The sequence below is a fragment of the Armigeres subalbatus genome, chromosome 2 (genome assembly GCF_024139115.2).
Source record: "Armigeres subalbatus isolate Guangzhou_Male chromosome 2, GZ_Asu_2, whole genome shotgun sequence".
NCBI lineage: Eukaryota > Metazoa > Arthropoda > Insecta > Diptera > Culicidae > Armigeres > Armigeres subalbatus.
In genome coordinates, this window is record NC_085140.1 from 33,842,161 (window position 1) to 33,864,859 (window position 22,699).

The 22,699-nt window shown below is 38.4% G+C and overlaps 1 protein-coding gene across 6 annotated transcripts in view; it reads left to right on the top strand.

Annotated features, from left to right (window-relative positions):
• LOC134218437 (axotactin-like) overlaps positions 1–22,699 on the top strand; it is a 285,251-nt gene that overhangs the window by 168,054 nt on the left and 94,498 nt on the right. For 3 of the 6 annotated variants that reach the window (XM_062697423.1, XM_062697428.1, XM_062697427.1), the window contains exon 1: positions 8,562–8,677. The exons of the other annotated variants lie outside the window; for them this stretch is intronic. In XM_062697423.1, the coding sequence (XP_062553407.1) occupies positions 8,586–8,677 (92 nt within the window). In that variant the 5' untranslated portion in view covers positions 8,562–8,585. Of the gene's footprint in view, positions 1–8,561; positions 8,678–22,699 lie in introns of those variants that run through there. 6 annotated transcript variants of the gene reach the window in all.

Here is a 22,699-nt window from a genome sequence, read left to right on the forward strand (position 1 = left end):
TCCTCCGGAAGTTCCTCCAGGAATTCCTCCGGAAGTTCCTCCAGGAATTCCTCCGGAAGTTCCTCCAGGAATTCCTCCGGAAGTTCCTCCAGGAATTCCTCCGGAAGTTCCTCCAGGAATTCCTCCGGAAGTTCCTCCAGGAATTCCTCCGGAAGTTCCTCCAGGAATTCCTCCGGAAGTTCCTCCAGGAATTCCTCCGGAAGTTCCTCCAGGAATTCCTCCAGAAGTTCCTCCAGAATTTCCTCCAGGAATTCCTCCGGAAGTTCCTCCAGGAATTCCTCCGGAAGTTCCTCCAGGAATTCCTCCGGAAGTTCCTCCAGGAATTCCTCCGGAAGTTCCTCCAGGAATTCCTCCGGAAGTTCCTCCAGGAATTCCTCCGGAAGTTCCTCCAGGAATTCCTCCGGAAGTTCCTCCAGGAATTCCTCCGGAAGTTCCTCCAGGAATTCCTCCGGAAGTTCCTCCAGGAATTCCTCCGGAAGTTCCTCCAGGAATTCCTCCGGAAGTTCCTCCAGGAATTTCTCCGGAAGTTCCTCCAGGAATTCCTCCGGAAGTTCCTCCAGGAATTCCTCCGGAAGTTCCTCCAGGAATTCCTCCGGAAGTTCCTCCAGGAATTCCTCCGGATGCTCTCCCAGAAATTCCTCCGGAAGTTTCTCCAGGATTCCTCCGGAAGTTCCCCCAGTAATTCCTTCGGAAGATCCTCCAGGAATCCCTCAAAAAGATCCTCCTGTAATCCCTTCAAAAGCTCCTCCAGGAATTTATTCGGGGAAGTGCCTTCAGGATTCCGGCAATTGCTTCAAAAAATCTTCAGACATTCCTCCGGAAGTTCCTATAGGAGTGCTTCAGGGCGTTAGCTCAGGAAACTTTCCGAGCAGCACAATTCTAAATGATTTGGTTGTAGTAACTTCAACGTGGCTTGATTTGGTCTCATATAAGCCACAGAAACTTGTGCATGACAAGTGTGCGGCTAGTTCTAATATAATTATTCATAAAATTTCTCTTGGAACTGTTTCTGGAGTTCGTCTCTTCCAAGAATATGTCATAAATTACTTCGCGAGCTCTACAGAAATTACCACGAAGGCTCTTCCGATATTTCTTCTGAATTCTTCATTAGATTGACATGGAATTCCACTAAACCCACCTCCAGCGAATTCTTCTAATTTCCCAGAAATTTTCCTGGAATTCTAAAAAAACTTTCTTTTGGAAATTAAATTGTAAAATCTAGATCTAGAAAATTTTACGCGCATTCCTATGGGACTTCTTCCAGAAATTCCTACTCCAAAATGAATCCTAGGATTCTCCCGAAAAGTCGTTCAAAAATCAATTGTTCTGGAAATTATTTCTCCGGATATTTGTTTAGGCATTCTTCCGAAAAAATTCAAGAACTCCCTAACAAATTCCTCCAAGAATCTCTCCAGCAATTTCCACGAAAACATCTCCAGAATTTCTCCAAGAACTCGCCTAGAAAACATAAATTTTCCGGGAAATTCGCTTGTAAACTATTCCGAAATATCATAAGGAAAATTCTCCCGCTTTTTCTTCAGATTCTTCTTTAGAAATTCTCCAAGAGTTCTGAACAATACGTATGAGAATATCCGCGAGAAACCCTTCAAAAACTCTTCCAGAAATATCTCTATAGTTCGCCTGGAAATTTCTCTAGAAAATTCCTCACGCATCTACTCCGGGAAATTCCTCTTTCATGAAGAATTCACGACGGAATTTTTGTGTGAATATTAATGCATGAAGTATTTCTTGAAGGAATTTCGTGTTTGATACCCAGAAGAAATGTTTATATAAATTCTTGTATGAATTTCGAGTGGATTTTCCGATGGATTTACTGGAGAAATTTTTGAGGGTTTTCTTAAAAGAGTGCCTGTAGAAATTCTAGAAATAGAATTTCATAAAATGAATGTCGAGTTACCAAACAACTTTTAATTGACATTCTGAAATATTTTCAGACCAAAATATTCTAATACGTACTGCCGAAGAAGTTCTAGGAGTAATTCCTTGAACTCCTGAAGAATAATTCCTTTATTTTATTATTTTGTATGATCTAAAATACGTTGAACAACAAGGAATCTAAGTAGTTCACCAACAAACAATTACTCCAATTACTTTTTTAGCTAAAAAAGACTATTTTTAATGAAATAAGTCCTTCGTCAGATTTCAATTTTGTTAGGTCTAGACTTTATTGTAAATGAGAATAAATGCTGCATAATTGTAAAGAAGATAATTGTCATATGATCTTGGCTGAAAATTTGTATTTCCGACAGACTAGATAAATCGAGACTTAACAGAAAAAATGCCATCGGCAGCGTCAATTTTCACACGGCGACGCGCCGATTCATTTTTAAAAACGGCGGCGGCGTGGGAAAATCATCGGCAGAGGCAGCGCACAGGTCTAAGTCGAATAGGTCGTTTTGCCGAATAGGACATTTGACCAAATATGACATTTGGCAGAACAGGAATATAGAATAGGCAGAATAGTCATTCGGCCAAATGACCTATTCGGCTATACGACCCTTTCGACCAAATTGCTTTGGGCCTAATGGTCTGTTCGACCAAATGGCATTCAGCCGAACGGTATTCGGCCCTTCCGCTCTGCTCGGAATTCATGATGGCCTTATTGGAAATGGAGAAGTATGTTCAAATCGGTGAAATTTATTACTAAAATCCATTAAAACATTATATTTTCATCGCGTGGAACATTTTTCCTGCTAAATGATTAGAATTGGCTAGAAAATCAACAGATTAGTTGAATATTTATGATGTTGATGTTATAATTATTTTCAATTTAAAGCGCTAAACCACATTATTTTGCCAGCGCGTGGTAAACAACCTAATTTTCACCTCACCTAGTGTACTGAAAAATAAGCCTGGATAAATATTATTTTGTTGACATCATGAATTTCATCATCAGTCCATTTTGATATTATTTCTTGTTATTATTATTATATTTTTTCCCTTCGCAGCCAAAATTCTTTTTAACTTCTACCACATAACCACTTTAAACTTCTTATAAGAGGTTTAAAGTGGTTATCCTCGGGTTAGCTAAGAGGGCCACTTGCTCCTATCTTACTCTTATGATGGTCATCAGAAGATCGTCATGTAATAATGAGTTTTATTGTTAGTTGTTAAGATTTGATTTTGAAAACCTTTCCAAAAGTGGAATTAACCTTGAAATGTTACTTGGGATGTGACCTGATTGATTTCGAGTAGTCAAGAAACTATGCAAACGCATTATTGTATCGTGGATTTATGAAGTTTGAGGTGTCACACCGATTTGGGAAATGTTTATTTCGTAGGACCTCTGGATTGTAGCCGATATGACCAAGTGGCCCAGATAGGTACCATAAAAATGTCATTCCCATAATTGTTTTGTAAAATTATGATAATTGAGGTGTGATACGATCTTGACTCAATTTTAAAATTGATAAGTGCTTGGGAGAAGAGTGAGTTTCTGCGCACATTCAAGCACTCACGCGCATACGCATATAAAAACAGATAGGGGAACTGTACCGGTTTTGGCCATGTTCCTAATTTGGCCAATTTTGCGAATAACTCCAACAATAAAGCAATTCGGGAGGGTTTTATTAGTTCCAACAAGAGATATATCCCTCACGATTCAACGCTGCTTTTAACTGATCGATTATTTTGGAAAAATATGTATTTTTCAAGGTTGGCCAAATTAGGCACTAAGTTGGTCAAAACCGGTGCACTTCCCCTATCCCCTTAACTCGTCGAGCTGATTCAATTATGCACCGGAAAAACAAATCTTTCAATTTTGAATATCTTTGAATATTGATCTCACTATTCTTTTAAAGCGAAATAAATTTAAACGGTGCTTGCTTGTAAAATTCAATCAAATTAAATTGAATATCGAATGTTAATTCGTTTGATGGGATAAGCTGCAATTTTACACGTCGTTGAATTATCAAAATTGTTTCCTGTGTACCAAATATAATTTCACCTTCAAAATATGTCATACCACATACCCCGAAAGTCTGCACAGCAGGCATTCAATTGGAGTTCCGAGGGTGTGTGCTAGGTATTCGATGCCGAGTGGATGAAGCAACTTTTTGCCGGAGGCTGGATTTCATGCAGCAGCCAAAGTTCGGGTAAAAGCAACGGCCACTATTCCGAACTGGTTAGACACATAAATAACAGTGCTGAAAGGTGTTCCAAGCCATTATATGGGGTTCTGCACTCACAAGTTGTTGCTACAATCGGAGCAACAATGCGATTAGAAAGGATTTCCAGCTCAAGTCGAGTCCCGGCTCCTCGGTTCAGGGGTGGACAGGTGGGAGTTGCAAGTAGCAAATCGTATCGGGCAATCCCCTCGAGGAGAAAACGAGTAGGGCATAGTCACTCCAACTGCACACTCAAAATTATGAACCTTCATTATGTGGTCTCAAATTTATGAAAGTTTTGTAAAGTTTGTGAAACTCAACAAATATGTAATTGATATATTACAGTATCCATTTTATCAAATTTAATAGAGGTTTTATGGATGTTTTTCGTAGCGTGTATTCTTGAAATGAAAAGAGCACTCTCATAGTCCTACAATGTATCGCAATTGTCTGGAGTAGTGCAATTTTTATTGTACCACCTGTTCTACAACAGAAATGAAACTGTTTGAACAGAGCAGAGAACAAACCCCGCAAAAAGGTAAGCTGATTGCAATCAGACGCAGTTTGAATATGAAATAAGAATTGATTCGAAACATGAATGAAGGGTCGGTAGAATACGGTCGATTCACCTTTATTTTCGTTCTCGGAATTTTGTCACTATTGGTTTTCATTGGCATCGGAGACGGAGTTCAACATTGAAGATCCTATGTATGCTCATGCCCTGACCTCGAAAACTGCCTCAATTTCATTTGATGTGAGCGACATTAATTTTCCACGTAGAACTAGAAACTTTCAAAGCGAAATTATAAATTGCTGCGACGCAGAAAAGGTGCAATAATAAAAATGACAATTGTGCGTGGCTTCCGTTCTGAATGGGGTGCTCTTGAAAACGCGAGTGCATTTAGTTTTGGATTCCGGGAGGCTTGTCCGTAAAATAAAACAAGTTTTTTTTTACCTAAATTACAACAACAAAAAATTAATGTCCCGCGAATATTCAAAGGCATGTTTTGTTAAAATTCCGAAGAACTTCCCGTGGAAATTTGAAGTTCTTCGGAATTTCAATGCAAAAATCCTTTGAACTTCTATTTTTTATGCTCGAGGAGGCAATTTAATCAATTCCAAAAATAATCAGGAATCTTTGCGGATATGATCATAATTTGAGAAACTTTCTTCGATTTTCAAGGCAAATATGGTAAGACACCCAGAAATCGCCTTCACTCCAGTTTTCGCCTACCTATTTTAAAATCTTTATTTCACAAAAACTAGTTGTTGGAAGCAGTTAATTTTTTTTGTCTTTATTGAGGAGACTTGCAGCCCGAGGCTGGCTTGTCTCCGCGCAGTTAAATTTCAAGTTTATTCATAATTGTACGATAATTGTATAGAAAAACTTGTACTTGAACTGTTTTCAACTACTAGTTTTTGAGAAACAAAGATTTTAAAATAGGTGGGTAAAAACGGGGGCAAGGGCGATTTCTAGGTGTCTTACCCTATAGTTTTTCAATTTGTTTCTAAAAAATTACAAGAAGCTTTCCACTCAATTAGGAATCCTTGCGATTCTGGAACATATGTACAAGCTTCCAGCAGAGGTCGTAGAAACCAGAAATTTAGCACAGACTGAACACTTAAAATCTAGCATGAGACAACGGACAGGACATTTACACAACACCTAGTGGACCGGAGGAGAATTTTTCGCTTTACGAAAAGTTTTTTCCTTACCGGGGTGGGAATCGAACCCACACTCCACAGCACATGCACCTAGTCTATTGACGTCGCTAACCGCACGACCACGAAGCCCACAAATTCCTTTGCAAAATCTATCCGAAAATCTTTCAGGCTTCGGATTTTTTTTTTCGATAATTCATTCTGAATTATCTCTTCCTTCGAAAATTTCTTCAGAGATAATTTAGAATATTACACCTTTATTTTTCTTTCGGAAAATCGTCTGGAAAAGCCTTCGTAAATTCATCCAGAAATTCCTTTGGAATAAAACCATATGAAATTCCTGCTGGAATTATCCCGGATATTTTTTTCCAGACATTTATTCAAAAAATAAAATAGGAGATCCTAAAAGAACTTTCGGATGGGTTTCTAACGGAAATATCAAAAGAATTTTCAGATGAAAATTTCGAAGGAGCTCTTTTAAATAATTTCCGAAGGATTCCTTAAAGAATGTCTGAAGAAATTCCCAAGTTTCGGAAGGGATTTTCTGAGGAATTACTGGAAGCATTTGTTTGAGAGTAGCCTTTAATATATGTTGATTCATTTTTTTTAAACTGAAGGAGTTTCTAATTGAATTTCTGCAGGAAATCTAAAGGTAATTTTCAAAGGAATTCATGAAGAAACTCTAAATCATCACCTGTCATAAGACGAGTTTAAACAATCCCATTGAATTCCACCACTTAATTGTATCCTGACAGATACGTATTTCGACCTCAACAGTAAGGCCGTCTTCAGTGTCTTGTACTTGACTCGACTCAATGGGATTGTTCAAACTCGTCTTATGACAGGTGAAAACATTCCACTAAAAAGCTCAAAATAATTTTCTTAACTCTAAATCATGTTTTTTATCTTTTTCCGACGTTTCGGGCCATTTGGGGCCTTTTTCAAGGGGTCCATTTGTTAAAGATTCTTCGTCAAATGTGTTTCTGTGTAACGTATAATGTTATGTGAATCAAATGGTTAAAATTTGGTCCGAATGAATTGTGCATCGAACGATTTGGTTGATTTTTTGTTATCCGAAATTCGGTGTCTGGACTTGCTAATTTCCACCATTTTATTCACATGACATTGTAGGTTACACAGAAACACATTTGACAAAGAAAAAGGCCCTAAATTAACCGAAACGTCGGGAAAAGAATAAAAACGTAGTTTTCGATTCCCTCCAAAACTGCGAAGCCAAATATTTCCCAAATAAGCTGTAGGAATTTCTTCAGAAATTCTTCTGGAAAATCCTTCTGAAGGTCCTTCAGGAATACCTACGCAAATTGTTTTAGGAATACCTTCTGAAACTCCTTTAGTCCTTCCGATATTTCTTTAGTAATGCCTTCGGAAATACCTTCAGGAGTTTCTTCAAAAATTGATTTAAGAATTTCTTTGGAATATATTTTAGGAACTCTACTAGTACTTTCTTAATTAATTCCTTCGGAAACTCTACGAAGAAATTCTTAGAATACCTTCGAAATTTCCCTCAGGAATTTCTACAGATCTCCAGGAATTCTTTCGAAAATTCTTATAGGAATTCCTTCGGTCATTCCTCCATTTTTTTAGCAAATCTTCTAGGGATTTCTTTAGATCTACGAAATTGCCTTAGAACATTCTTTCGAGAATCTCTTATAAAATCCTTCAGAAATTCTTTCAGGAGTCCTTGGGAAATTTCATTTGTAAATTCTTTTGGGAATTACTCCTTTAGAATTTTCTATTTCATTCTTTAGAAATTTTCCGGAAGAATTCTTTCAACGAATTTTCTGGTATAATTCCTGGAGGAATTTTGAAAGGAATATTACATTGTTTTACTGGAGGAATTTCAGGAGAAATTGATTAAGGCCTTTTGAGAGGTTTTACCCCTAGTAGCACACGTATTCCACATAGGTTACTGCTACTCATATATGGCTTGATTCAATCACAATCAAGTTGTGTTACGGACTACATCGACAAAGTACCGATAATGAATTATTCATAAGCTCTCTCCGTGTACATGATGCAACAAACACACTGCTGCAGGGTCAAAGCCTACCGATATCGCTTGGAAATTATTCCGAGGATGTAATTTTCTTGAAAAGAAGGCGAACACCAACATGCCACCACAAAATGCCACGGTTGGTTTCCGGTCGAAAGTCAGTCAGTCAGTACGGTAGGCATCCTCGCGGCAGTACACCTCTGCACCGATCAAGTTTCGCGAAGCAGAAACGGGTGAAAAAAAAACCCCAAACGAACGGAATCTGGCCGAAGACAGAAAAACACCTCCACGTTTGAAACAAGCGTCAAACAAATCGGATTCTTCTACCGCATGGAAACGCAAAAGTGAATTCCAATCGGAAACTCTTGCAAGGCGGCAGGAAACAAAAGCGCGAGGATTGCTCTAAGACGGTCGAGGTAGGACACATAAAATCATCACCATCAACAGCGCCCAAAGAAGCCTTCTAAAAAGAAGGCTTCTTTAACAGATATCATCTACCGTACTGACACCGGATTTGAAGTAAATAGTGCCCTCACGTCGTTTGAGGCATCGGGCAGTAGATCGACGTGCAGCGGCCCACGCGAGAACAGCAGGAGAAGGCAAAAAACGCCTCCACGTCGTTCGAGGCAGCGGGCAGTAGACCGACGTGGAGTGGCACGCGTGCAGGATCGACATTTCAGCGTCCTATTTCGTCAGATGGTGACAACGAGGACAAATAGGAGAAACGTAAGCAAGTCATCGTAGTTAGTTCTGAAAGATCGCGTTATCGAACGCATTCCTGCATGCTGAAACCCCTTCGCACGTATGCGGAGAACTCTCAACGGGGCCCCGTTCATCGACAGCAGTCCAGCAGAGCATCAGTCGTGCAAAAAAGGTACCTTAGTTTTAAGTAACTTAAGAATGAGCACTCGTAAAGAATGTATTTGTAACAATGCATATGTTATGGTAGTATTTAGTTAACCGTGTCCCATTGACTGCACGAGTACCTTATGAACCAGTACAAATTTCTTAGCCGGGCATGAACTTAGAATGCAATAGGTCTCGACCACTCAATAGGCATTCCTGTGTGCAATGTCAACATTTAAGCGATAAATAAATTTAGTTACAAATGATAATAAGAAATCCGTTATAGTTGCTGCAACCATTTTCGTCTGACTTGTGCTGCTCGCGACGGAAGAATATTCAAATGAACTACTGAAGAAATTTTATGAACAATTCCTGTAGGAGTACCTGAAAGAATTTCTGAAGGACAAAATAAACTGAATTTTAAACCACAAAAAAATGTATTTCAGGAGGAATTTCTGAATGTATTCTTGAATAAATTAATAGAGAATCACCCAAATAAATTTTCGAAAATATTTTTCCAACGAATCTGTGGAAAAAATTGCTAAGGAGCTATTAAAGTCATCCACGAAAAAAAATCCAATGGAATTTTCAAAAAAATACCTACTGCAATTTTTATATAAAATCCTAGATTAATACAGGGATTCATTCGGAAATTACTTCAGAAACTTTCACAAGAATTCCGTATAAGACATCTGAAGGAATTCCTGAAGGATTTTCTGGATTTATCTGGGAAGTAGTTTCCGGGGAATTTTCTGGGGAAACTACAAGAGGAAAATTTGTCCAAGGCTTGTAGTAGGAATTCTTGCAAGAGAAATTTCCAAGATAATAAAATTTCCTTTAGTAATCGAAGAAATACTTGAAATAATTTTTCAAAAGAGTTTCTACAGGAATTTCTGAAAGTACTCTTGATGATTTTTTTTTGAAAATCTTGGTGATATTTCCTGAAGAATTATTTACGAAAAAAATGACAGAAGATAATTCCCTAGAAATTGAGAATTGCTTGCTAGAAAATCGTAATTACAGTCTATACATTATCCCACAGGAATTAATTGGTTAACCAGCAAATGATAAACGATCATGTATTGCTGTCAGGAATGAAAAAAAATATGCGAAAAAGCTATTTATAATTTTACAATTCTTAGCGTTGACGAACAAAAATACAGTACAGTAAACTTTCTTTAACTCGATGCTCTGTAACTCGATATTTTCCCTTCCTCGATAAAATTCAAAGTCCCTTGAATCTACCGTACTGCGATTCCTCCGTAAATCGAAATCTCCCTTACTGGATTTAATTTCTCAATGCATTTTCACCTCGCTAACTCGATGTTGTCAGGATCAGTTTACATGCACGATATAGTTAAAAGTTGGAAGTGAAAAGTGATAGGCGAGAAGTAAGACATGAGAAGTGAGAAAATGAAGGTTGGAGCTGAGAAATGACGAGTGAGATGTGAAAAGGTAGAAGTGAGAAGCGATAAATTCTAAGTAAGAAGTGCAAAATGAGAAGTGAGAAATGACAAGTGTGGAGTGCGAAGTGAAAAGTTAGAAGGAGAAATTCGGAGTGAGAAGAGAGTAGAGAGAAATGAAAAGTAACAAATGAAAAGTGAGAAGTAAAGCGCATTTTACACCTCCCGTGAACGTGAACGTGAACAAACTGTTTTTCGATAATAACTTCTTGATACATACTCAAATCGTGAGGGAATCATGTTCAAATGAAAGGCAGATGCTACATTTAGTAGTGAGATGCATAAAAACATTAAAAATATCAATAATATCAGATTTATGAGCATTCCACGGTCATGCCTGTGAAATCATCGTGAAATCGTATCTGCGGTGAACTCACCGCAAGTGTAAACGCGACGGTGAACATGAACGTGGAGCTGTGGTGAATTCAAAAATACAAGGAGAAGAGATTGATTTTGATTGGGAGTTCACATCGGCCGAGAGTGTTTACTGTTCTCGTTGAATCGGTTTCGGGTGGGTTCCTGCTTTTGTGTGTCGCTGTCGCCCTCGTATCGGTTTGGTCGGAAGGAAAATAACTCAGTAGATTCTCATAAATGAATTGTGTTTCTTTTTTATTATTTGTTAATATTATTTTTTCTTTTTAAATATGTTTTATTTTAATACTTCAATCATTCGTATATTCAATCGAAAAATTTATATTTTCATAAATAGTTTACTTCATTCATAAAAAAAAAAATCATTATTTTTCTTTTTCTAGTTCCTTTACTCAATGTTCCATAAACATTTCCACAGTTATTATTTGATGTTTCTATTTCTGTGCCCGTCAATTGCATGGATATGTGTCTTATGTGGCAAGTACAAAGATACGCTATGTCCAGTGAGTTAAGAATGCCCGAAGATCCAAAAAAATCCTTAAGGCCGCAACGAAAATCGATAATACTCCGCCTTTGCTGACAAGGCTAACTTGAAACCATTGTACTTATTATTTTATTTATTATCTTTTTATTTCATGATTTATATTAAATGTAATAGTTAATTTATTTTTTTTTTTTTTTTTTTATCTTTCGTTTATTTGGAAGGCTCATTTGCTGTGAAGCGTTACGGAGCCGAAATCAAGTTTAACAATACATTTCTTGATTCTTATACATAGTGTTAGTTTTGGGGAACCGAAAGACTCGCGGTTTAGTCGAGGTTAGGGAATACAATAATACAGTAGGAAAGGAAAGGATTTTAGGGTGCTTAAGTAATTACGATGCTGATGTTCACAAAGTTGACATTCCTCGCATTTTTACATCTGTAACGGGACAAACAAACTTTTTTTGGGAGACAACGACGAGAGGAAGACATGCGGAAGGGATTAATGACAGACATGGAAATGTACAACAAGAGGAAGACATTCGATATGGGGTACGACAGACAAGGGAATGGGCAGGCAATGATTACAGTTTTACATCAGCAACTTTCAAAAATTGGTGGACCAGGGACATGTACTCGAGATCAAGGCCCGACAACACTTCCCTAATAGGCTTTGGTTGTTTTCCTCGGACCCGGAGATGTTCAGTTAGCGCAGATCTGGGGCCACGATGCTCCTCGCACGCCCACACGACATGATCGATGTCCTGATAATCCTCGCCGCAAACACAGAGATTTCCTTCCGAGAGCCCCACTCTGAAAAGATGTGCATTTAGAGTGTAGTGATTGGACATTAGACGACACATGGTTCGAATGAAGTCTCGTCCCATATTCAATTTTTGAACCATGGACGCTTCTGACACCTGCGGGCGAATTGAATACAGCCATCTACCCAACTCCCCATTTGTCCATTTCTGTTGCCAGCTGTTCAAGGTTTCCTGACGAACTAATGTGAAAAATTCATCGAAGGTGATTTTCCGATCGTAAATATCACCTTCCATAGCGCCCACCTTAGCCAAAGAGTCCGCTTTCTCATTTCCCGGGATCGAGCAATGAGAAGGGACCCAAGCCATGGTGATTGTGTAAGACCGTTGTGATAAGGCACTCAAAGCTTTCCGTATCCCATTCAGAAGATACGCTGAGTGCTTAACTGGTTTCATTGACCGAACAGCCTCCAAGGAACTTAGACTGTCGGTGAAGATGAAAAAGTGGTCAGGAGGTAGGGATGCGATTTGCTCGAGTGAATAGTGTATAGCTGCTAGCTCAGCAGTATACACGGAACAAGGCTCTTTGAGCTTAAAGTAGGCGCTATGAAAAACGTTAAAAACACCGAAACCAGTGGAGTCATCAATTTTTGACCCGTCTGTAAAAAAGCTTCTCTCCTCACTGGCGTGCCCGTATTTGCTTGCAAATAATGGAGGTATGACCTCCGCACACAGAAAGTCTGGTATTCCATGAACCTCCTGCTTCATGGACAGATCAAAAGTAACAGAGGAACTGTAAGAGTATAAGAAGTTAGCACGATTGGTATCTACCGAAGAAGGGCTTACCTCCAGCGTTATGTACCAGTGGTAAATACTCATGAATCGAGATTGAGGGTTTTGTTCGAGCAGCTTCTCGAAGTTATCAATGACCGATGGATTGAGAACCTCACAGCGGATGAGGAACCGGAGCGATAATTCCGCGAAACGATCTGTTAGTGGCAGTACTCCCGCAAGTACTTCCAAGCTCATTGTATGTGTCGAATTCATACATCCTAACGCGATACGGAGACAGCGGTACTGAATCCTTTGAAGCTTCAGCATGTGTGTTTTAGCCGCGGACTGGAAGCAGAAACTACCGTATTCGAGGACCGACAAAATGGTTGTTCTATACAACGTCATAAGATCTTCGGGATGCGCTCCCCACCATGTTCCGGTTATTGATCGCATGAAGTTGATCCGTTTCTGGCATTTTGTGTCAGATACACAATGTGCTTCCTGAAGGTACATTTCGAGTCGAACCAGACCCCGAGGTATATAGAAGATATGCTATGAGTGATTGTCTTACCCATCAGTTGGAGCGGGAACTTTGCCGGCTTATGTTTTTTGAAAAGACAACCATCTCAGTTTTCTCCGGAGAGAATTCGATACCCAGCTTCGTAGCCCAAGTGGACAAATTGTCCAGAGTATCTTACAACGGTCCTTGCAGATCAATCGCTGTTGGCCCCGAAACGGATACAACACAATCATCTGCAAGCTGTCTCAACGAGCAATTTGGCATGAGACATTCATCAATGTCTCTGACGTAAAATTGTAAAGAAGGGGGCTCAAACATGAGCCCTGGGGAGACCCATCTAGCTAATTCGTGAAGTTGCCGAGTCACCATGAGAAAAACTCATACGCTTCTCTGACAACAAATTGTACAAATAGTTGTTCAAAATTGGTGAAAGTCCACACTCGTGGAGTTTGTCAGATAAGACATCGACACAAACTGAATCAAAAGCCCCTTAATGTCCAAAAACACTGAGCCCATTTGCTCTTTTTTAGCGAAAGTAAGCTGAATTTCTGAAGAAAGCAACGCAAGACAGTCGTTCGTTCCCTTGCCCCTGCGGAAACCAAATTGTGTATCTGACAACAAACTATTCGATTCAACCCATTTGTCTAGCCGGAAGAGAATCATCTTCTCCAACAGCTTCCGAAGACATTACAGCATCGCGATGGGGCGATACGAGTTACAATCTGACGCGGGTTTTCCGGGCTTCTGGATGGCTATCACCCTCACTTCCCTCCAATCATCCGGAACAATGTTGCACTCCAGTAACTGATTGAACAAGTTCAATAAACGCCTCTTCGCGACGTCTGGGAGGTTTTTGAGCAAATTGAACCTGATTCTATCCATCCCTGGAGCGGAATTGTTACATGAAAGGAGAGCAAGTGAGAATTCAATCATCGAAAAGGGACGATCCATATCATCCCTGTCTGCAAAAGCATCACGTAGCTCTTGCCTCACCGGTACCGAATCCGGACAAACTTTCTTTGCGAAGTCAAGTATCCACCGCGACGAGCTTTCACGATCTTCGTTTACGGACGACGCGTTGCGCATTCTTCTCCCGACGGTCCACAGAGTTTTCATTGAAGTCTCGCGCGATAAACCTTCAACAAAAGTGCGCCAATATCCGCGCTTCTTCACTTTGACCAGTTTCTTGAACTGGATTTCGAGCGCGGTGTATCGTTTGTGAAGAACGATCGCCCCGTGTTTCCGAAATTCTTTGAACGCGGCGGATTTCTCGCGATAAAGTTGCGTACACTCGATGTCCCACCACGGACTGTAGGGTTTCCTACGAACCGAAGCTCCTGGCACCGGACGACGTTGTGCCTGAAGAGCGCTTTCAAGAATCAACTGCGATAGAAACTTGTACTCTTCCCGCGGGGGAAGTGCTTCTATCGACTGTATGCCATCGCTGATGGCGTCCGCATATTTGCCCCAATCGATGTGCTTCGTGAGGTCATATGAAAGATCGATGGAAGCAGATTGCTTATGTCCATTGGAAATCGAAACTTCGATCGGCAAATGATCACTACCATGGGGATCTTGGACCACCTTCCAAGTACAGTCCAACGATAATGAGCTCGAACAAATGGAAAGATCTAGACGGCTATCTCTTGCTGGAGGAGCCACTCGTGTAACTTCTCCTGTATTCAAAATTGACATATTGAAGTCGTCGCAGAGGTCGTATATCATTGATGAACGGTTGTCGTCGTACAGTTCCCCCTGTTCCGTGGGAGTTAAAATCTCCCAGGAGCAACCGTGGCTCGGGCATAACCGAGCAGATGTGCGAGAGATCTCTTCGAGATATCGCGGTGTTTGGAGGAAGATATATCGAGGCGATACTGAGGTCTTTTCCTCGAATAGTCACCTGACATGCGACAGCTTCGGTGCCAGACATCGGCGCAAGATCGACTCTATAGAAGGAGTGCTGTTTTTTGATCCCTAAAAGCACCCCTCCATATCGGTTTGCCCGATCGCGGCGAATTATGTTGAAATCAGGAAAATGAAGGTTCACATCTGGTGTTAGCCAAGTTTCACATAAAGCAAAAGCATCGCATTGTAATTTGTTAACTAAAAATTTAAAAATATCTAATTTTGGAAGAATACTTCGACAGTTCCACTGTAGAATCGAAATCATGTTACCCTTATTGACTAAATTAGCCATCGAAGGATACAAATGACTCGAGGAGGGGCATTTTCGAAGCCAGCTGCTTCAGGAGAGGAGTCAGAATAGGAAGAACAGTTTTGACCATGTTCTTCACGGGGTCGGAAGCATCAAAGAAGTTGAGGATGAGCTCCACGATGCCAGAAAGTGTGAACATTGGAGCGCTCGGGAGTTCTTCTGCTCGCTCTGTATGCTCTCTTTCTGGCTGAGAAATCGCAAAAATTGGGGCATCTGGGATTTTAGATGTTCCCGGAAGCGGTGGAAACTCTCGATCATCCCGATGTGAAACCACAAAAGTTGATCGTTTTTGAGTATTTTCTCCCGCTTTGAATTTGACCATGTTGGATTGGGGCTCACTTTGAGGCTGTTTTCTAGGCTTTTTCGAGGGTCGCTGGCTCTGTTTTATTCTCTTCCTCGTTGAGCCATTCAAAACAAAGGGAACCCCATTTCCAACCTCGGAGTCAGAGCTACCTTGATCGTCCAAAGGAAGAGACGAGTAGATGGTGTCAGAAACGAGTGGAGGAGCGGCCTTCCTCAACATTTCGGCGTAACTTCGCCGAGAACGTTGCTGAAGAGACCGCTTCTGGTGGATTCGCTGCTGTATGTACGTTGGGCAAGCTTCAAGAGCATGTGGAGGGGTTTCGTTACAATAGACACATTTCGGTGCCGTCTTGCACGCGCCCTCCACATGCTTCTCTCCGCATGATGCACAGCGAGGTTTATTGCAACAGTACTGAGCGGTGTGGCCCAGCTGCTTGCAATTAACACAATTCATCACCTTCGGTACATACAGCCGAACAGGTAGACGAAGTTTGCCAATCACTACGTAGTCAGGCAGTGCGGACCCGGAAAAAGTGACGCAGAAAGAGTCAGACGGGGAATAACTCCGCTTCTCTCCCTCTTGCGACACCGAATACATTTGTTTGCAATCCAGTATCGCAACAGGAGGCAAAGAAACGTTTTTGAAACGACCGAAACCTTGTTTCAAATCGTCGCATGTCATACTTCCCTCCGTCACCACCCCGCGATCTCACACACTGCTGACGGTAAATACACCCTATATTCGAGAGTGAAAAGCTCACAGGTGACAATCTCGTTGGCCTGTTTGCGATCACTGACCGTGACACGGAGTTTACTGGACCCAACCATGTCAATGGTCGTGACAGACGAAAATCGCTTTTCCAGATCTTTGCTAATCTGACTGATATTCAAACGTTTGCCTTTGGGTCGAAAGAAAACAACATACGGCCCACTAGAGTCGTGAGGGTAGACCTTGGGACGGGGGCTCGTAGAGGAAATTTTAGCGTTGCTGGTGTCCATTTCGTTTTGGTTTGGAACACCCGAATGCAACGAAACATCTGACATGGAATACGAAGTACCCCCGCCAACTTCGCCTTCGCGCATTGCGGACACGAAATGCGCCGCTGCAGCGAGGCACAATCTCTTTTAAAACTAAACAATTATCACAAGGGCAGAAAAAAAAACACACACACAAACAAAATAATGATTTGGGACAGAGGGGAAGACGAGTAAAAAAGAAAGAAAAAAAACTATTCCAATAAGATGGAGAAGAGAGGAACAATGAGAGGGAGCTCAATTAAATACTTGCGTTCACACTGCTGTGTTGCCGGCTAACAGTTCTGGCAGCACACACTAGCTCGATGGACACTCGCCGGTGGTGCGGTCGAAGCGAACCACGCTATTGTTGGTGTTCTCGCCGCACCCAACACTGCAACTGGGTGGATGGATGGTGGCAGGACGGCAGCGTCTGTGTTGGTGGAGACGCACGATGGATGATGACTGTCGGCGTGGGACGATGATGCCTGCGCCTGCGATGGACGCCGAATAAACTGCAAAGTTTTGCGTAGTTGCAAAACCAACGAAATGGCTACTTAACTGCTACAGCTAAGCACCACTTCCACTCAAGCACTATGCTTCAAAACACTTTCGGAAAAAAACCACTACCTGTACTTCAGGAAAAAAACCGAATGAGAAGCAGACCGTACGCGGACTTACAACCGTCTCGCACGGATGCTCGACGTGGAATGAATAGTTAATTTATATTTTATTAAATTATATTAATTTATATGGGTTTTCAGTTAGCTTTGCGAGCAAAGGCGTAGGATTCCCAACCCAAATGGCGAGTTCGATTCTCGGTCCGACCTAGAATGTTTGCGGGTTGGAAACATTATCGGCTCCCTTCCAGTGTATAGTGTATCCATTTTACTTGCCACACAAGATACATACTTATGCGATTGACAGAAATGCCAATAGAACACTAAGTTAAAGGTACGCCAAGTTTAAGTAGAATGTAGAGCCAATGCACACTGCGAAAACCCGATTTCGAACTTTTTTTTAACTTTCTTTACGAGCAATTTATAGAAGAAATCAAGGGCTTATTTGAAAGGGAATTTTCCAAGAAAATTCAGTGAGTGCTGTTTCATTGAACGTGGAACACTTCTGTATGTAGATATTGTGCATGTTTTGCCCCAATGTACCATATATCACGAGTTTTCTTTTTTTTGTCATTTTATCTTTAGGAAATTGCTCTAAAATTGTGTTCATCTCTTCACTGTGGATCCATAGAGGGGCACTAAATATGGTAAAAGTTAGAAATTTATGGAATTTAGGGGTCAAATAGGCATCAAAGTGCATTTTATGCGAACTTTCATGTATTCTGTAAAAATGAATCATATTTACAAATAATTGTTGATATAATTGTCCAAAAATGTTATACAGATATTGATAAATGTTTGTGAAACAATAACTAAAGAACTAAATCATTTCGCAAATGTTTTGTTTTGTGATTTATTGGATAAAACACGATTTTTAAATACTTTTGAATAGAGCCGATGCCGAACATTTCCAAACCATACCCGATTGCACAACTAGACAAGAGTTATCATATTATTTGAGGGTCGATGTGACAATAGATAGGATGAGATCGGAAATATTCTTTTCTTATGCCTTTTCGCCCAAATTCTTCTATGAAATTATAAAGCTCAGTAATTGTGTGTTAAAAAATTATGGAGTAATATTATTTCAATGATAATTTGTCAATTATACTATGGAAATAACAAATGTTCGTATATTCATTGAAAAAATTGATTCCAGGGGGTTTTTGAGGTCAAACAAGGTCAGAAGCTTATTTTATATTAAAAATAAATTCTCAAAAATGCGCTTTGATGATTATTTTACCCCAAAATCACTTTAATTTCCAACTTTTACCAATAAAATATGCATAGTACTTTTTGAGGATCCACGATGAAGAGGAAAATACAATTTTAGTACAATTTTTTTTAGATAAAAGGACGAAAAAATGAAAAATTTTGATTTATGGGACATTGAAGTAAAACGAGCTCAATAACTACATACAGTAGTATTCCGCGTCTATAAAAAATCACTCACCGAATTTCTTTGAAAATTTACTTTTGAATAAGCCCTTATTCTCCTCTATGAGTCGTCCGTGAAAAAAGTTATTCTATTTTGTAAAAAAATATATTTAATGATCTTTGAGACTTGTATGACCCCAAAGTCCCCTATAATTCAATACATTCAATGAAATATATGATTATTCGTTATTTTCATTATATCATTGGCAAATATCATTTAAATTAATAGTATTGTCAGTTTCGCTGGTAACAAAACGCATCGATCACTTTTTTGCACCTTTAAAATCGTCGCCAATATCTTTAATTTAAATGTGTGTTAATGCAAAGCCAAATAATTAAAACATGCAAAAAAAAGTACTCAATTTCTGGAAATAATCTGATTATTGAAATCAAACAATTTTGTTCACAGTTGATCTAACAGATCTTATGGCCATGTTTGCTGGCGACGATTTCGGCGACAATTTGCTTTGCGACGATTTTAAATCGACGCGGCCGAAAAATTCAAATAAAATGCATATTGACGCTTATTAAACAACAAAATCCCTTCAATTTTCAACTTTTACCAGCAAAATATATGTACATAGTACCCTTCTGTCGATCCACAGTGAAGAGATAAACACAATTAAGAGCAATGTCCTAAAGACAAAATGACAAAAATATGTAAACTCGTGATGTATGGGATAATGGGGCAAATTCCCTTTTGAATAAGCCCTCCATCTCTTCTGTAAGTTGGCCGTAAAAAAAGTTATTATTTTTTCCTCTTTTGAAACCTTGTGTGCAATGAAGGAAAATATCATTTTTTTCGTGTGTTTTTACAACACCATTATTATTGTTCATAATTTATGCTTTTGTACATTTGCTTATTTATTGAGTCGCTGATTTACTAGGTTTTTATAATTAATTATTATTATTATTTTTTGTTGTTGATATATTAGATTTTTGATTTATTAGTTTTTTTTTAATTTATTAATTCACTGCTCATAAAAGCATAACTTTCCCATATAGATAGCAAATCTTGTAAATATTGGACAGTTATGCTTGCAGCGGAAGTTTAGTAATTTTTTAATTATTAATTGATTAATTCATCTTTTTTTTTATTCATCCATTTATTAATTTATTATTTCATTGATTTATGAATTTATTTATTTTATTTATTTATCAATTTGCTAATTTAATAATTTATTAATATAAGTTTATAAACTTATTTATTATGAAATATATATTTATAATTCTACTATTTATTTTTTTATTATTCTATTATATTTATTATTTATTATTTTTTATTGATTCAATAATTTATTAATTTATTTATTTCTGAATTTATTAATCTAAAAATTTATCCATTTATTAGTTTTTCAAATCAATAATTTTGTAATTTAATCGATTGTTCATTTTTTAATTTATCAACCCATTAATTTCAAGTTATTTATTTATTTATTGTTTCATTTGTTTATTCAAAGTCTTAGCGATATTCATTATAAATGCTTGGCCATACTTTTTCTACTTTGCCTATTAGGCTACTGCTGAATCATTTGATATGCTTCTGAAATGCTTGCGCATCGTCTCTGTCGTTCACGGTGAACAGATTTTCAGAATGCTTTTGCCATTCGAACGTGAACGAGCTCCGTGGAATTTTTTTACCTGAATTCACCAGAGAAAGCTTCTCTCCTCTCTGATATTTACACCATATACGCCATATACACCACAGCGATACAGGGAGAATGAAGAATCTAACAAGATGCGTAGATTGTCTCTCTGACGTTTTCATCCTGCCTGTCAGTCCGCCCTTGTTTTTTTTGTACACACATGCTCGTATGCTCTTTGCGTTATGACCGTCCACGAGGTACAAATATTAATAATTATTATTATTCAAAATGTTTGTGATTAGGTATAGGGTATCTGTTCCATTAATAATAACATGCTCCTATATCAATAACATTCGCGAAACAGGCAATTTATGCTCAATTTGTGTCGTGTTTTGTTGTAATCCTGCTGCTGAAAAAATCACAAAAATGGAAAATAAAACAATTTGCGCACCGATTCTTTGTTTTCGAATGGTATTGATTTGGGTACATGGTATGAATTCAAGGAGCAGTTGCCCTATATGAATTTATTCAATAAAGGCGTTTATTTGAAAATCAGAAAACATGAGTTCCATGAAAACTCTAGAAAGTGACTTATTGTGACTTATTTACATAACTTAGATAATGACTATCAACAAAATCTTAGCACAGCAAATGTTATTAAATGCATATTAAGACTTTCAATAGTAAGCACAACAATTATATACGATACGATATGTGATCAATTGATTTTCATACACCAAAACTTGAGCAAAAATTGGGATTTTTTATTGGCGAGCTCTGGTCAAATATTCAAACATTAATTAACACTATTCGAACAAATGAATAATAAATTTAAAAAAAATAATGTGATAAAGAAAAGTATTTAACAAATGTAAGCCAAAAGAGAAAGCCAAAAATGATATCTAGCAAAAGTATAAAAAATATAATAATTCCTCATCAAATTAAACTTGTTACTACATGTCAAAATCAATCGTTCAAATGGGATAGAAGTCACTAGATATTGAGCACTAGAATGAGTCACTAGAATTTGAAGAAATTACTTCTCTTTTCGTACATTCGTATTTTCTTGTGATCATGTGAATTACATGTGGGTAGGTTTACCAGAACTAGTCAAACTCGCTAGAGTTAAATAAAACCATCATCGACGTGTTCGTGAGTGATTACTTTCGATCTCATTTATTTTTATTTTCGTATCTCTCTGTTCAGTAGATTTGCATTACAAATTGCTTCATATTTCAATTGCATTATCAATTTATTTATCTAATATTAGGCCGATACAAATATTCAAAACCAATTATGTCCCCCCCCCCTCGGTTTTTTTTGCCCAAAAATAATATTTTGAGTGGGCAACAAAAAAAATCGGGCAATTTTAAGGATTTTCAAAAGATTCTTTAACAAATCCGAGGAGTTTTATTGATTTTTTTTCCATTTTAATGTTTATTTTTTATTATCTCCCCCTTAACCTTTCGAAGACCAGTAGGACATAATTTAAATTAAATATTTGTAACGGCCTTATTACATTCAACGAATATTTGATAAATTAATATTTATACATTTCGAAGAAAATCATTAAAAATATAGGCCAACATTCTTGTACATAGAAAAATCTAGCAATTCTGTATGGCCCAATTTGTTTATACATTTTGTAATGATCCTGTACAGAATCATATAGATAATTTAACAAAATGTGTTGTTCTCTCCTTTGATGCATACCAGTCAAAAGATAATATTTGGATTCAGGTTAATTGGCCACCGGAACTTGTTAATTCAACTTTGAACGGTGCAAAATGTATACATTTGATAGCACAGTTGAAAATTTGCCATTCAAAAATCATTAAGTATATGTAACTACTGACTTTTCATAACAAAATTCCCTAATATTTCAACGAAAATTACGATTAAAATTAAATAACTTGATCAACATCGTTCCTTAGATTACCCACTCAAATAATTCATATACATATATGCGACAATATGTTTCATTTTTATTTTCTTCGTTTACTACTGCACACTTACTTGCTGCCTGCATTCGTGGGCAATAATTCAACACTTCCAACTAGACTCGATTGTCCACGACGATGTTCACTGTGAAATTATCGCTCTTTCTCACCTCTTGTTCATGTTCATGTTCACGGGAGGTGTACAGAGGGCTTAACGTACAATGTCATGTGAATCAAATGGTCCAAATTTAGTCCGAATGAATTGTGCATCGGACAATTTGGACGATTTCTTGCTATCCGAAACTCGGTGTCTGGACTTGCTAATTTCCACCATTTGATTCACATGACATTGTACGTTACACAGAAACACATTTGACAAAGGAACTTTAACAAATCGACCCTTCAAAGAAGGCCCCAAATGAAGCGAAACGTCGGGAAAAGATTGACAACATAGTTTTCGATTCCCTCCAAGACTGTGAAGCCAAATATTTCCCAAATAAGCTGTAAGAATTTCTTCAAAAATTCGTTTAGAAAATCCTTCTGAAGTTCCTTTAGGAATACCTA